Source organism: Lichenostomus cassidix, chromosome 3 (assembly GCF_008360975.1).
Source record: "Lichenostomus cassidix isolate B80296 chromosome 3, HeHo_3.0, whole genome shotgun sequence".
Lineage (NCBI taxonomy): Eukaryota > Metazoa > Chordata > Aves > Passeriformes > Meliphagidae > Lichenostomus > Lichenostomus cassidix.
The window spans coordinates 17,095,579-17,112,743 of record NC_139483.1 but is presented as its reverse complement, the minus strand read 5'-3'; the positions used below and the strand labels follow the sequence as shown (position 1 = coordinate 17,112,743).

The following is a 17,165-nucleotide window of genomic DNA, read 5'->3' as shown; positions in this document are numbered from 1 at the left end:
AAGGTAATGAAGATACAAGATGCTTACTTTGAAGTCTCAAGTTGCCAGAGAATTTACTTCTTGAAAATCTAGAGCAAGAATTATTAATAATATTATATTCTTAGCCAATAGCATCCAAATTCTTTTCAATCTTAACCTTTCTCCATTACTTAACCTTCACAATGCCACTTAGATGTTTTCTTCTGAAAAGACAACTAACAGGTAAGCAATTTCTTCTCAACCACTCAGCAAGTCAACATTCAAGCAGCCAGGAACACATCCCAGGTCTCCTGGCTCCAGGCTGTTAGCTGCACCCACAGGCAATCACCCCTGGGTAATTCTGAACCAGCTATAGCAGTGAGGCAAGCCTTTCAATGTGCACACAGTGAGCAGAACTTCTCACCTTTTACAAAGAGTGAAATGAATTCAATAATTAAGTTTTTAAAGCAAAGCTGCTTGTCTGGTTTGGCTTTGACAAACACCATCTTGCTGAGAATTGCAATCACTGAAAGCAGCTGTATGAGCCTGAATGAAACAGTATAAAACTATTTTCAAAAGCATTTTATTATTAATTTAATACTAGCTGATTCCAAAATGGAAACAGAAGGTGATTTACCATCACTTGTTGTACACAGATCTTCCTTGCTACTGGAGTTGCAAATTACAGAGCAGGTTTTGCAGTTCCAGCCAGCTGAGCTCCTACCAAATTGATACTCATCCTCAACAATTCTGCCCTTTCCAGCACAGTATCCAGTGAAACATTGATATCAATGCCAAAGTCTTTAGTTTCAAATGCATTTCACAACTAATACAGGATGAAGCACACCCCACATGATCTTCTTCCTACAAATTGTAAGCTAAACAGCGTTAAGTTTCATTTAAACTACAAAAAGTTGATGACAAATTTGCAGCTAGAGTGTTAGGACTTCTTTTAGCAAGAGTCCCACAATTATATTTAAGGAAATATTTATATTCACTGTTCACACATGAGTGCTTGGAGCATTGTGGTCTCATTCACATCAGATTATTTTGGCTTTCTTCATCACTAGCTTCGAGTTTTGTTCCTCCCTTCTCTCATGAGTGGCTGACTTTATTATCAGCAATGGTCTTTCTAGGACTTGGAGAAGCAGATGCTGAGGACTACATAGACACTTTGCAGGTAGGAATTAAAAAACTCCAAAATAAATCAAGGCTTGGGTATTTGACAGGCATCTCAGGAAAGCCTGAGGACTGGAAAAGGTCAAAGTGTTTAGAAGTATAATGAAGGTGGAAGGGAAAGAGAGAGCAGTTGGGAAGCTGGCTGAGAAAACCAGACAGCCAAAGGCTCCTGTCAGGGATGTCTGCAGAAGCCAGTGCTCACTGTGAGCTGGATGCATCAGTAGCTTTTTAATGTTACTTTAATCCCTCTTTTTTAAATAGCTTTTTTCTTCTTCGTTATAAGCAAGAATCCCTTGAGCTTGTGTGGGGTCAGCTACACCAGTCATCAGGGACTGATGGAGACAAGGAATGCTGGAATAGACAAGCTGTATTCCAGGGCTTAGCTGAAGGCTGAGGAAATCAAGCTATACCACATAAGGCAGGAAAAAGCACAAGGTCCCACTCCCAATTGAGTGCTATTAGGAAAAAAAACCCCCAAAAAAAGGATGTGAGGAAAACCAGCAGGTGATTTTAGCACTGTAATCTCACAAACCATCTTACAAGACTAGGAAGGTACAAGACTAGGACAGAGGAGTGTTGGTTTCTGTTATTTATGTTTAGTTCCCAAGTGCCTTCACTGACTGGTGAAAGTGCCACCCTTTAAATATTGGTTTTCATCTCAGGAAATGAATAAGTGAGTAGACTTCCTGATGCACAGAGTCTGTAGCTACAGTTCCCTCCATTTGTGGAAGATGTTCTGTGATTGCACTGTGTGGCCAAAATTTAATGAAAATGTCCATAAAGCACAGAGATGTTTGACTTCAAGGTAGGCAATGTGTTATTTTCTCTTCCAAGCAGCCTTGTCAGCCACAGTTACAGGTTAGTATTATAAACCAGCCCTCAGGAAGAATTTTTGTCTGCTGTCCCCCACCTAATCCACAGCATATTTAAAGCACAGTGGATAACACACTACATGCATCTGGCAGCTAATGTGGCACTGCAGGGCAGAAATTATGGCTCCATAAGAAAGTTGGGTGTATGGCTGATTCTGGAAATGCCAAAGGAGTTTCTGAAAGGTGCAGAGGTGACAGAGCAGGTGTAAAACAGTGATTTACTGTGGCAGTCCTATGCAACAAGGAGAAAGGGAAGACATGAAAGAAACAGATTACAAAATGTTATTCTGTTGCTTTCCTGAAAAACTATGAACAGTGGAGAAGGCATCTATTTTAATCCCAGCCAAGATCAAAGATTTCTGCAATGCAAAAAAGGAGCAGTCACTTAGAAATATAATGCTATTTATCTTCTCCAAACAAAGTCTTCAACTTGGAGCTTGTTATCTAAACCCTCCAACCCTCACAACAAGAACTGCAAAAAGACCACTTTGTTGTGCATCCATTCTGTCTCAAATTGTGGTCTGGTTTTCTTTGTGTTTCACTTTGCAATACAGCTGCTGGATTTAAGAGATTGGATGATTATTTAGCAGCTTTTCCACAGAAGAACATGACTTCTCTGTCTAGCATTTCATGTCTCTGTGCTCCTTTTGCTCCTTTTCCTCACCTCTTCAGCTATGGGTAAAGGTGGACAGATCAAGTTCAGCATTTTCTGACTGCACAAAAGCCCAGATACTCCAAGCTCAAGTGTTCACCTTCCACACTGATACAGGCTGGCTGGACGTGTGTCATTTCTGCACTCCTGGGTGTTGAATGAATTAACTGTCTACAGTGCAAACACACAGAATTATTGAATGATTTTTTTCTAAGGAAAACTATCCTCTTAAACTTCTTCATCACACTTGCTTTCCACAACAAGCATTCCCAGGGTGAAACACTGTCAGCCTATTTCATTTGGTATCAGGCTAAAGGTGTTACTGATATAAAGGTGTTGCCCTGGTAAAGATCTTTAGAAATATTGTTGTCTGCTGCTATTTAAGCATTTACTGCTGGCTGTAGTTCCTGAGTCACAATGAGTGTTGCTGTAGGCAGTGAGATACCACTGCAGTCAGAACTACTAAACACAAGGCTATCAATGTTCCACGTTAACATTAACTCAGTTAGCCTGGATGACCACTTTGGCAGCTGAGCAATATTTAATTTATTCTCCCTCCTGCCTGCAAGCTGAGTAGGTACAAACCTACAACAGAATCCTGGTATCTACCTCACTTAATTTCTTAATACCTCAGTGTTTCATAACTTGCTTGTATTGCTGCCCTCTGCTCCCTCTACAGGACTTCTATCTGTTGGAGATGTGCTGCATCAACATTATCTTCCCTGAGGATACACATCAGTCTGTCATGTTGGAATTTATTTAAAGCCTTCTCAGTGTCAGCAAAGAAACAGAGAAATCCGTTTGTACCAATGTACAACATCTCAGGCTTAGGATTGCTTACTTCATCCTGTCTCCTGAACATAACTGATTACAAGCTGATTTCTATCCTTTTTTCTCAGTGTTGCTCTCTGTTCCATCAAGAATTTAAAAGATTTTAAGTGCCTAGTTTCTCAAATAAATAGCTCAGTGTCAATCACTGCTTAGGGCATTAGGAATTGTTATAGAAGAATGTAGATTTATAAAGCTTTCCTTCAAAGTGTCCTGCACATAGCTGGTTACAAAGAGTCAGCTATTTTGTTTTGAACTATTACAGGGCTATGGCATTTCATCTGTAATATCACCCTTCTCTTTCATACTCTTTACTTTCTAGGTTCTAAGTAAGAATTATCAGCCCCTCTCTTAAGTGTCTGTCCCCAGGCTTATGAGAAGAAAAATTTTAAAGCTCTGTTCTGTATTCTTACCTGTCTTTCCAGATTTTTTTTAATCTGTAGTGTACTTTGTTGGTTTTGATTTTCATATGACTAAGCCCTTTTTTATTCTCATTTTTCATATGACTAAGCCCTTATTTATCTCCTGGTGCCCAGATTTTGGGTTTCCTTGCACTTCTGGCTTTGTTGGCTTTGTTGTGCAATTTTCTTAATTTCTTCCTTCTCCTACCTTTCTTCCATAGTTTCTATAATTTTCAGAATCCTTTCAGTACCTTTATGGTTGCTTAGCATTTTGTCTTTTAATCTACCCTCACTATGAGGTTGTTTTATATTCCAGAGTTTCGAAAAACCTTCAGCTTTTTCTGAGTTTTTCTTATCTGCTATTTATTGAGTCTCCCCTTTGAAGTCTATTCTTTATGTTTCATTTTAATTTTCAATTTGAAAAATTTGAAATATTTTCTGTTTTACATTTTTTCATATTTAACCTCTCCTGGTCCCAGAAAGCAGAATGAAGTTTTGATATTGCAATAGATTTGATTTCTCGCAAGATCAGCTCTTCTGTCCAGCTGGGATGATGCTAAAACAAGACATTCTAGACAATAGGATCATGTCTGTTGTCTGCAAATTGAATCAACCTGTTTTCCCTTTTAGATACAAAGCCAGGAATTCCCAATGACACTATCTATACAACTGCTTTATTTTCTAGCATTATAATCAAATTTTCCCAGCCTTTCCTCCCTTTACCTGCTCCCCTTGCCACTACCCAGTCCTTTGTAAGAACTATTCCTTACATCTTCTTGGAAGATTTCCAGAGGGCATAAAAAATTAAAATACAGAGTCCAGATGGCAAGGAGTGTAATCATGCAGATCACATTCCCAAAGTACTCATGGCCAAGGTTTTTTTTTTGTTTAGTTTGGTGGGTTTTGGGTTTGTGGGGTTTTATGATTATTATTTCTCAAAATCCTGTGTAATCTTTATACACCCCAGAGTATCATATTACAAACATTCCCTAGTTTTAAATGTTTCATTTCACAGAGTTCCATACAGGTATGTTTTCAAGTATTTGCTCTCCTCCAATGTTTTTGGAAGCTATTTGATTTATTTTACAATTAATATTTATATCCCGTGTGGTATTCTTCAATCTCATTAATTCTGCACCCATGTTTTGCATACCAGATTATACAGAAGGCAACCACTAACTTACATCAATTTCTACAGATGGATAATTAACCCCAAACTGGTAATTTAAAAATCATATTTAAAAAACCCAAATCCCATTTTCCTTCTATTTTCTTGGAAGTGTCTATTGAGTTTCAGTACAAAAGAAGGTTTAAAAAGTTTCTGCATAATTACAGAAGTTCACTAGAAAAAAAGGAAATTAAGAAAGTTAAAGAAGAAGAAAATTCACCATGAAGATACTTCATCTTATCCTCTGAATGACTGTAAAATTTGCTAGCACTGGTAAAACAACACCGTCCTTCTCTGACATCGCTCAGCCATTTCAACTGAAGCCTCCCAGATGATTCAGCTTGAGGCAGACACTCAAAAACCTATCCAAATGTTTAAAACCTGGCAAAGGTACAAGCATTTAAGAAGAGGATCTCATACCAGCAAACACTTGGCAATCTGAGCTAGAGGCATCCCTTTTTGCTGGAGCCATAACCACTGCCCCAGCCAGATGCAAACAGCTGTTTCTGAGCAGTCGCTGCTCAGCTCTGCACTGCTGGCTGCACTTCAGTGCCAGGTGACACAGTTTCTATGTGCTGCTCTGACTAAAGCAGCACTGATTTCACTTCTCAGAAAAAAACCTCCTTCTCTAACAGCAAAAATTAGTCTCTCCTCCAAGCTGGTGGGAGCTCCTTGCTTGGAAATATTGAGGGTAAGGCTGGGAAGCATTAGAAAGCCTCATGTACAACAGGAGCTGAGTGGTCCCTGGTGTAAGTTTTTATTTAAATAGAGCTACAAAGCCTTCATTCAGAATTTATTTTCCCTAACAAAGAGGGAAAAATTCACCAGATTGACGTACAGTATTTTTGTGACTACCCACAAATTTAGGAAATCCCTTCTGTGGAAGCTTCAACAAGAACATACATCTAAATGAGAAGGCTGTAAGCAGCATTGTTTATAGGAAAATAAAAGCTCTCAAATGGTTTGCTATAGCTTCCTAGCAGTCATTTGCTTTTAATCATTACCATATTAAAATACTGAGCAGGAAATGTCATTATGATACATTTTTAATTGAACATGGAAAGAAATAAACGGAATTAATTTGTTATTTGCAGATTTCCTCTGTGAAAAATACTGCTTGGCGAGATTACACCACATACATAAAAGGAATGCTGAAAAATGAGCTTGGCATTGGAATGCAAGGTGGAGAATAAAAAAAATACGCAGGGAAGGAATTCTGTCCACTAATTAAGAGTAGTGCATTGTAACAAGATTCCTGGAGACTGGCACCACTCGCATAAATCACTTAACCCTATCTGGATTGATTTTAAACATCACTACACACCTGCTGAAGCAGCCCTACAGCAGAGTTCACTAGGGGAGCTGTCAGGGATGACCCTTCAGTGCTGCTGAAAGTTCTCTCTTCTGCCCCAAAGCTGAGCAGAATCAGTTCTTGGAAGCATTGTGCTCCAGACTTTGGTCTCGTGTGGTTCTCTCAATGCATGCACTGATGGGATGCCATGTGAAATCACCATGGAAAGTTTTGGCATTTAAAGAGAATAGTAAGAAAGTGATTGAAAGGGAGGCTGAATCAAAATGAGAACCCAGGAGTCCTCCCTGATGGCCTTGGCTCAGTGTCTTGCCACACACTGATCCCCCCATCACAGACCATCATAGCTCAGTGGGGATGATAACTTTTGACACATTATATAAAATATAGAACTGTCAAGGCAGAAGTTTTTTGCCTCATGTTTTAAATTATCAAGAAAAAGAGCCTCTCTATGACTTTATAATACAAGCAAGAAACAATGAGCACATGCATTTTCTCCAGAATTTGATAACAGCTGTAATGCTCACCTGTGTTAAGTGACGATAAGACACAAATTTTTCTGCTTCATATACTTGAGTTTCATGCTCTTATCTTCCTAACTGAAGAATTCTCATTTTTATCAAGTCAGTTATATTGTTTGGACCAAGTCTAACAGGGTCCTTCTGATTTTTAATGTATTTTCCATGCTATAAACAACAGCAAACAAGCCTTCCAAAAATGGCTTACACAGAGCTGATTGAGGATTAATCTTTCATGGTGAGCTAAATAAACAAAAAAAAATCATCTTGTTTTGTCATTCCAAAATTGCAAAGGCATTTTTGAATTTTGGAACTTGAATTGACAGCTAAAAATAAGGATCATTTAATTATTTTTTGTGCAGTGTATCACTTTGTTGATGCTTTTGGCAAATTTTTGCACTTTCAGAATGCTTAGCATTTAGTTCAGTGACACAAGCATCACATATGAATTCCTCTAATTGCTTTTAGCTAAATTCTACATATAGATAGCTTCCTTACAGGCTCGAAATAGAACAAAAATGTCGTTCTTTTAGGGGTATGAAACGCAGAGGATGTATTTGGATTCTGATGACTCCCTAGGATGTTTCATTCAAGATGTGAAGATGGAGGAGGGTAGTTTATGCAATTTTGGCAATGTATGGAGCAATCCATCCAGTATTTCTGTTTAAAATGTCTTGGATGCAAATATAAATGCACTACAACATCTTCCACCCCAGCTCTAGTCACAGATTACTCCTTTCGGCTCGCTAGGATTTACCTCTGTTTCACACTGCACGGATTTTATGTTCCTCATCAATAAATTAGCTCAGTCATTTTAGTTGTCAATCCTTCTTTAAGGTTAACTACTATCAGAGACAGTGAATACTCAAGTGTGCAGCACCGTGTGGCACTGAGTGATGACTGCAGCTGGCACAGCCCAAACTAGAGTTTCTGTGGAGTATTTTTTAGCTTATCATGGAAATCCATCCATCTGTGTAGGAACTCTGAGCATCTCACAGGAAGGTGAGTTATACAACTTCTTCAGTGTTTTGATCAGAAATGCAGCAGAGTTTGTATTTATAAGGGCAAAGCAATCATTAGGAGCTTTCCCTCTTGCACTGTGAGAGCAAACATTCCTTAGGGAACACCAAGAGCTGAGGGGGCAGTGAAGCACAGCAGGCTCTGCACCCAGCAAAACCCAGAACAGGCTCTGCACAGCTGGGGGAACACCGTGGAGAGAGGAATTGTGGCTACAGCCCTGAGTCAAGATCACACAGAGCATGCAGATCTCGCAAAATGGAAAGAGAAACAAACAGCAAGGCATTTACCTTCCACATCAAGGCACCTAGGTGGGCTATCTGACCAGATAAGGTTATACATGCACTCAAGGATCTCTGCCCCTTCTAGTTTGTATCCAGGGAAGCACTGATAATACACCACTGTTCCTACGGGGAAGGAAGCCCCGAACTCAGACACGTTAATGTAACTATGAGGAAGAACCAATGGCCTCAGGCAACCTGCAAATTAAGAAGAGGGAGGTTTCTTTTATTATCAAGGGCTTATCTCAGTCATCTTCACACATCTCAGTTACAGTTTCTAAATTGAGGAGTGTGATATTTTTCATCCTCCCCACTATGAATGGCATGTCTGCATGATCTCCCTCAGATCTATCTGCCTCATTACCCTTTTTCAACCCCTTTTGTTGTTTAGCCCACACGCTGTGCTAGCATGGGCTTCACTCCCAACAAACCCAGGAAAGGTTTCCTGAAACTGACAGTATTTTGCTTAACAAACATTCACTGGCTCAGCAGATGGCAATTTCTTTTTGAGGTAGAATCTTTAATAAATGAAGATTGTCATTTATATAAACGGTGAGTTTTATTCCTCCTCTTAAGAATGACAGGCATGTAAACCCTCTTAAAAATTAAAACTGCTCCTGTGACAAAGTGCACACAACTGTAAAAGATTTGCAGTCAGAATTAATGACTTTTAAATTCCAGTTTGAGAAAGTCTAAAGGGACAAGTCTTCCAGAAGTAGTCCCATGATAAACACTGAGTGAGGTCTCAGACTAGGTTATCAAAAAGTTAAGGTACCTGTTATCACCAGAAATTGTAAATGAAGTCACAATTCAGAGACTACGTTCCAGTTCTCCTTCTGGAATTACTCCTGAGGGATTTGGATCACGGATTGTACTGAGCAGTGACAGCTAAATGGTCACCAACCAAATTTGGGGCAACAAAGAGCAGTGAATTTAACAGTGGCACATCTGTAACATGTCATTCCTCATGGCCTCAGAAATGACCCTCTGGATAATATCTGATACTGTTTGATTTTTTAATTTGCAATAATGTGGAGAAAAGATGACTAGTAATCAGGGAATGAAAAATAATATTTTAGAGTTATGTGACTAATGGAAGCTGCATTATGGCAGCCCATAAATAGGTCTCTTGCCACCACTAGGAATTTGTGAAGGATGTTCACAGGACTCCCATAATTTTAAGCCTGAGGAGGAAACTAAAATCAGTCTGAGAACTTCTTGTAAGGTACTGGCATTTAAAACAAAAAGCCTCAGCAGCATTTCAAGCAGCCATTTCCTTGCAATGTTATTTTGAGGGAGAGGAACAAAACCAAAAGAAAACAAAAGAAAAAGCTTGAAAGCCTTTTGCAGCATGCTGTACCACCAGAGCAATGGTTCTGATAGCTGTTTAAGCAGCTGGTTATGTCCCTGCTCAAATAAAGCTTCAAGCATCCTATCTGCTGACTGCTGCTGTGCCCTGATCAAGAATGCCCCACACACAGCACACTAATCCCTGCAAACTGAGCAGCCCATCGAGCAGGACAACATAAGCAGCCCCCAGTGGGACAGAAAGAGCACAGACTGCCCAAGCAAGACCAAGCTTACTCTTCTCTGAACTGTATCGGGGAAAATTCGGTCCTGCTGGCTCAGAATTTTAATGCTCATTATATTCCTTGTCATGCAGGACAGAGATTTATTTGAATTTGTATGACAGCCAAGCATTTGTGAAAATTCCTAGGACTCCAAGCAACTCAAGCTTGCAAAACTTCATTTTGACTTTTTTTTTGTTTGCCAAGTAAACATCCTTCCAGACCAGTAATTAAAATTATTATCTCATGGCAAAAATAGAGGTTAGATTTTTATACACTCTACAGTCCTTCCCCACTGATCTGGCAGGGAAAAAATGCATCTTAGTGTCATGAGGCTCCCCTGCCTGTTGTAAAGAAAGGGCTATAGAAATGCACCTGACAGCCTACCTAGAGCAAGCAGACAAGTGGCTCTGATCTTATTAGTACCTGACATGGCAAAAAGAAAATTCTGGAGACAATTTAGCTGTATCTTTATAGAATTTGGCAAAATATGGCAGAGTTGAATCTGAATTGCCTTTTCTCTGCCTGTCTGGTAATCACAGCACTTGGGTCTTGTGCAATTGATTTCTTAACTTTTATTAGCACTGCTTTTATTTTGAAAAGCGTTAATATTGACTATTGGGTAGGAGCAATTGATTGTGTTTCACAGTACAAATACAGCAACAGAAGTAATAAGCCAAGGGGTATTTGGGGTACTCCAGCTTACTCAGTAAACATTGCCTGTCTCAAAGTTTTCACCTGGACCTTTGGCAAGTACAGCATCTGCAAATCAACCTTTTGAACATTCATCTTTCCCAACTGCAAGAGTCTTCATCTACCTCACCTAATGTGAGGTGCACCCCCACAGAAAGGGGCTGTACACTCCACACTGCCACACGTGATGCCACTGCTGCTAAGACACCCCAAAACTGGCATCCACTTTGCTATGGTTTTGCACAAACTCCCCTTTGCTGTCAGGCCTGTTGAGACACAATGAGTGCTAGCTATTCAGATGAAATGCTGACCTAGCCCAGTCAGATGTCTAAGAATCTGCCACAGTCTGAGGCAAGATCCTGGGGACAGTGTGATGTGCTGCTGCTCCTGAGGAGTGTCCCAGCCTGCCCTGACCCTGCAAATCCGTGTGACAGTGTAACTAAGTTCCAACAGAGAAGTGTTAGCTCGAGGAGGTGACAGATGGGTTTGAGGAAAGTTGGGACTAACCCAGTCTGCTCCTCAGCTAAAATCTCTACTGCTGTTCTGTGGGCCAAGCTTGTTACCAAGACGTGACTTGGTTAAAATGGAATCAGTGGCACTCAGATGTGCTTATTAGAAATGTGAAGGGAAAAGGTGCCCAGGGTTAGTGGATTTCCATTCACTAAAGCTGCCTTAGCCCCAGCCATTTCTCACAGTCTAAGCTGAGCTGGGATCCCATGCTGTTGATATTTCTAGTTCCATGCCTAATGGCTTTTCTGGCCAAAATCATTCCTGTGCACACCCTGAATTTTCAGTCAATACCAAAAGGTTAATGGACTGTGAATCAAATCAACAACTCTGATGAAAACTCTGACAGAAGAACAGGTTCCAGCTTCTCTCCTCTACCCCTGCCTTCTGCAAAAGGCAAAGAAAGACAAAGTGCAGTTAGAGGCTTAAATCTTACCACAAATTAATTGGTGAAAAAATGCAAGATGCCCAGCAGAATTTCTGACTGATTACCTTGGTTGTTTTTAACTTTTTAACGCAGTGTATTTGTGTCAGATTTTAGGTTTGCAAACAAAAAAGCAGTATTTAAAGTAGTATTATAAGCATGGGTATGTCCAGAAAGCAACATCTTTCCTGCAGTGAGCAAAGGGGAAGAGAAATCAAAAAAATCTTAGCAGCAGCACTATTCAAACACTGCACTGTGGAGCTTATCAGATCACTGACATTCTTACGACCATAGGAAAAAATATTGGCAAACTATCACAGGATGCATGAGCTATAAAACAGGACGTGCTGGAGTACTAAACCTTGACATATGGGTAGATTATCCCATGTTCCATCGTCTTGACATATGGAAACCATGTTGTCTAAGTCAGGGTAACGGATCTGGAATCCTTCATGACAGCTGATTATTAACTTATCGCCAGTCCTGTATGTCTTGTTATGAACCTCTGCATCTTCAACATGTGGAACAAGGCAATCTGTGACTTCATGAGAAAAAGAAATAGTAACTTAATTAAAAAAACATGGCTAGCTATTCAGCAATCAAGCTCTTAAGCAAAAGTTAGCATTTAATGTAAGTGCTCTGCTTAAACTGTTTGGAAAATACATGCATTTCAGTAAAAGTGCCCTTTCCCTAGTAAACCACCATTTACAAAGTCTATAGTACTGTAGGAGAAGCTGAGGTGCTACAGTAATGGATTGCTCCCCCAGCCTTTTTAAAACCAACAAAGAGCCTTTAGGAAGACTCTTGTTAATTTTGGCCCTCCATTCATCATGTGTGCAAATCACAAAGTCTGACTATCCCAAGGTTCCACGCGAAGGCAGACTCTGACAGCACTAAGGACAGGACAAAAGAAAAGATAAAATACAAATATGGCACAAGGAACACAGAAAAACTGCAGTTTTAGCAGAGAGACAGATGAAAATCAGTTACATCTACAAGGGTTTATCCAGCTCCCCTCCACAGAGTTGGTTACAAGAATGTCTTCACTGTGATCTCCTTGATCATGTTTTAAACCAGATAATTTTATGTGCCTGCATTCATATGCCTTTAGAGGTCATGGTTTTTAAGGTCCTGAGCAACATCTCCAGTGCTTGTAGAAGACTCTCAAGAAGGGACTGCAAACCTGTAGTGATACAGGGATGGACTCTAGCCCCTGTCTGTGACACACAGATCAGACAGTCACACATCTCACTCGGTGTGAGTGCCAAAAACACCAAAATACAGAATGAAACTCAGAACACTGAAAGATGTGGAAAGTGGAAGGGTGAAGCAGGGGAAAAATATCCCTCTGCTAATACTGAATAATTGAGAAACAAGCCAAGGAGATATGAGGGAATAGTCCAGGTGACTCAGAGTTCATCCTCATCATAAAGGCAAAGTGAGATTAAACAGAAGAGAGGAAAAGATTAAATACTGGGAGAAAAATTTTGGTTGTCGGCCAGCAGTCAATCCATGACAGAGATGGTGATAAAAGTTTCCAGGCATCAAAACCCAAGATGTATTTCAAACAAAAAAAAGACAGGAAAAATATTATAAGCCTGTGTTATGTTGTTTTATTCCCCCAACACTTCTACCACGAGAGACAATTATCTTCATTTAGTAATACAGTATTTATTAAAAAAAAAAAACGAAGAAAAAAGTTTTAGATGTCCCTTCAGACTTTCCTGAAAGTTTCTGCCATTTTCATGGGTAATTCTTGTGAAAGAGGAAGAGGAAAATCTAAATTTGTATTTAGCAAATAATCATTACTCTGCACTAAGTAAAGTGATAGTGAAAGCTTGTTTGTTTAGAAGGACAAGTAGAAGCAAGATAAACTGTCATTTAGCACAGCACTCAAAAACTACTGAGAGCAAATATATTTCATAATTTTTTATTTAGTTAGGCAAACTAGGGGGGATCTATTACTCTGAGACTCCATCCCTAAATTTCACTAACTGTGAAGGGGGACAGTGTTGCTCCCCCAGTTAAAATATACTTTCCTTTGTACCTTCCCATCACAGGGATGTTTTCTAAAATACACTGTACTTAGCCAACTTTTAGGTATGGGCCCTGAGCATATAATTAGCTAAAAATTCTTCCATTTCTCTTGTTACATTTTAGCTTCTTGGCAGCTGTTGCAGGTGCCTCCTGCTGCTGGTAGCCTGCCAGGCGGGCTAAGAAACTGCAGCAAGAAGTTTTCTTAGAATTTATTCATTTATAAATGCTCAAGTCTGGGAGGATCCATTCCCTAACAGTAGGTCGTAAAATACACTGGCAAGGGTGCAGACATCATTTTCAAAGGCTGAACAGTTTTCGCTGTCTCTGTCTCTCTAGCAAGTTAATCAGCAGAGAAGACAGCAGAGGATGCCCCATAAGAAATGCCTTACACTAAGCCATAAATGCTGTCATGAAGAGGCTGTCCTGGGCACCCCATGAGGATGGGATGAGATAGATGGAGAACCTGCTTGGCAGCCATGCAGCAGGAGGTTGGAGATGGATGCCAGAAGATAACGTCAATGAACAGCTCCCTCTCTTGAGACAACATCTTTCTGTTGCTATACAAATAAAGGAGGTGTGTACACACACAGCACAGTAAAACATGAGATTTCACCTTCAAAGTGGGGGAAATTGATTCTGTTACAATGATCTATCACGGCGGCTCCATCCCCATTATTCCAAGGAACAGCTGTAGATGGGATCATTTTAATCGCTAGATGTTGGCAGGGAACAGGGATAAGTTGCTCACCACACTGTCCTCTGCCTGCCACATTCTGGCTGGCTTTGATAACAGGCTTATTACGAGCCCCAGCTAAATGCCAGACCAATGGGCCACAGTATTACAGCTCTTTTTCCTGATGCCTTGCAAGCAAATGCTTTCCCACTGGCTGAATTAGTATTGTTTAGCACTTAGTCAGGCATAAACTGCAGTAGCTGCCTCTCCACAAACAACTGGATTAGCTGGCACAAATTCTGCTTGAAAAAGCTGGAAGGAAGTGACTGAAATTTAAAATGTCCTGTCCTAGAAAATAAACTACTTTATTCTAAGTCCTTCTCAGCAAATCCGTGGAAGCTGCTAAACCATTTAAGGGAACACACGGTCTTTAACCAGCATCGAACAGCAAAGGCTATGACTTACACTCCTTTCTGGCAGTTTTACATGATCTGCTTATATCTACTGTGTCAGTATTAAAATGGGCCAGCCAAAAGAACACATTTCTTATCTAGCAGGGGCAGAAAGGTGGGGTACAGCCAGCAGGCTAACAGCCTGCCAGGCACGAAGGCTCACCTTGACCTAACTTTCATGAAGATGCAGCTTTGTACATTAGGAGCTCTTGGCTTTATCAAACCAAGTGTTTCCCCATCACAGGAAGATTGGTCTGAAGAATGAAATTAACAGTATAGTTAGAGTGTTTCATTCAGGTGCAAACCATGCAGAATCTCTCAGAACTGTTTATTCCAGCCCATGGGGAAGGAGGACCACCCTACCTCCTCCCAAGAGCACTTGGACCAGAACAGCCATTCAGAATGAAAGCATGACATAGACACCATGGAGATAGCCACACCATCCACAGGTAGCAGCTGGCTTGAGATGGCTTTATCCATTGCAGGTGAGCCCTTACCATCCAAAAATTGTCCCTTGTCCATGCTAATCCAAGACAGTGCTGGTAGGACTTACTTGGGAGTACTACTGGACGTTGGCCAAAACCACATGAGGGACCTTTCTGACACAGTAAATGTGTACAGCTGAAGAACAATGCCCTGATCCCTGCTCTGGCACTCTTTTGTTTACTATCTGCACGTAAATTCAAATGCAGAGATCTGGTGCTCCTGTGTATCTCACTGTGGACAGATTTCTGAATTAGCCTTGGCTACATCTACTAGTCACAACACTGACAGGCTGGAACAGAGAGAAACAGGGAGGGAGGATGAAAAGAATACCATGAAGAACTGGTTTAATGCAGGGACAGCTCATCTAGACCCCGTGCTCTTAAAAGTAAACATTTAAGAGCATTATTGTCTCTGGTTTCTTTCACTAGTGTTAAATCCACAGTACAGTGTTATTAGCAGAGTTCTGTGGATGGCAAACACAGTATTTAGTGCATATTAAGTAACACTTTATTGTCTTTGTATTCCAACAGTGCAGAGAAACTTTGCCTAAGATCTGTGGCCATTGAGCTGGGGCCTGGCTACAAATACAGAGCACTTGTAACCAGGCTTAAGAATCAGCAAACACTGGGCAAGACAGATAAGAGATGGAGAAATAAAAATATTTCCGTCATCTCACAGAGTCAGGGACAAAGGCAAAGCAAATGTAGGGCTAAATGCCCTACAGGAAAGCTGTAGCCAAACCACAGACTAGTCCTCTCCTTTCACTGCAGGTTTATCATCCCTGTCAGTGGGAGCATGAGGCACTGAGAACATCTCCAAGGTGTCTGCCTGCAGCAGCACAGGGAGAGGAGGGCACAGCTCTTCGCTTCGTTGCCATCTCCATGCAGACTGTAAATTTAGATTCAATCTCATAGGAAAGAGCTAGCATTTGTTCCAAGTAGGGCAACAGCCTCAGCAGCCACATTATCACAGTGGGAGAAGATTAGATTAAAGTGTGAACAACATGACATACTGCTCTTAAACAGTAAATACAAAATTCCTACCTCAGAGGTTTGGTATTTATGTACATAACCATATTAGAGCTGATGAAAGGTACAGTCACAACATGCTGTAGATCAACATAAGAACATAACTCTAAGCACACAGATTTTTGACAGGGCATTAACTGGGCACCGAGTCATGCAACTTCATTCTCGTCCTGACACTTAAAATCTCCTGCCTCTTAACGAGAAATGACAGACCTATAAAATCAAATTGATTGGGTGAAGAGCTCCAGGCAAACGTATTAGTTCTAAAATCAATTACATTCTGAAACAGGTTGCTTTGCTTTCTTTGGTAAATAGCATCCATTTGTGATTAGAGATTGTTCTAGTAAACACACAACCACAATTAAACGTACATAACATACAGACATAAAATTATCCTTTGCCGAATCCCAACTCCTGAGAATAAATGAACTCTGGAGTATGGAGTGTTTTTACTGTTCAAGCTCAGCTGGCACTGCCTGACATTTATATATGCTGGGATGAGAGGTGTGTAGAGCATACCATAGCCCACAGAGCAGCCAGCCCCCACTGTAAATGGTAAATGCAGCATAAAGTTTATTTCATCTTGTGATAGGTAATGATGAATGGGAAAACATTAACTTCTCCCTTCTCCAGCAGTTGCTGGAAATTTCAAATTTCTTTCTATATATCACTACAGAATTTCTGCAATGAAGACTTTTATGTATGTCATTAGGCAGCTGAGAATCACAAACCCTATTGTAATTCTCTCTTAACTGGTCTCCAGATGGGCCACATTCCTACACTGTCCACCTCCCTACCGGGTCCCTCTCTGATGATTCTGCTCCCACTATGCAAAAGGATCAGTCTAAAAATCACTTAAGCCAATCCTTAGGTCTCACGGACTGCCACTGAGCCTTTGCTTAGTATTTCTTCTGAATCAGTGGTGCTATTGTGCATTGGAAAGAAGAATTAATTCTGTAATCTAATACCTGAGGTGGTATTATAATGTTAATCAGGAAAGTACTTAAGCACTTGCTTCACTAAATCCTAAATCAGGGTCCTACTCTTTGGTCCAAATAATAAAGAGCATTTTTGCATCTGCCTAATTTTGAGCACAGAACTTTAACAAGACTAA

General features: G+C 40.4%; 1 protein-coding gene across 1 annotated transcript in view; it reads right to left on the bottom strand.

The window, feature by feature from the left end:
• SUSD4 (sushi domain containing 4) overlaps positions 1-17,165 on the bottom strand; it is a 69,736-nt gene that overhangs the window by 9,530 nt on the left and 43,041 nt on the right. The window contains exons 4-5 of the mRNA XM_085054720.1: positions 11,737-11,916; positions 8,193-8,381 (exon numbers count right to left, since the gene is read on the bottom strand). Coding sequence (XP_084910846.1) covers positions 8,193-8,381; positions 11,737-11,916 — 369 coding nt within the window. The remainder of the gene's footprint in view (positions 1-8,192; positions 8,382-11,736; positions 11,917-17,165) is intronic.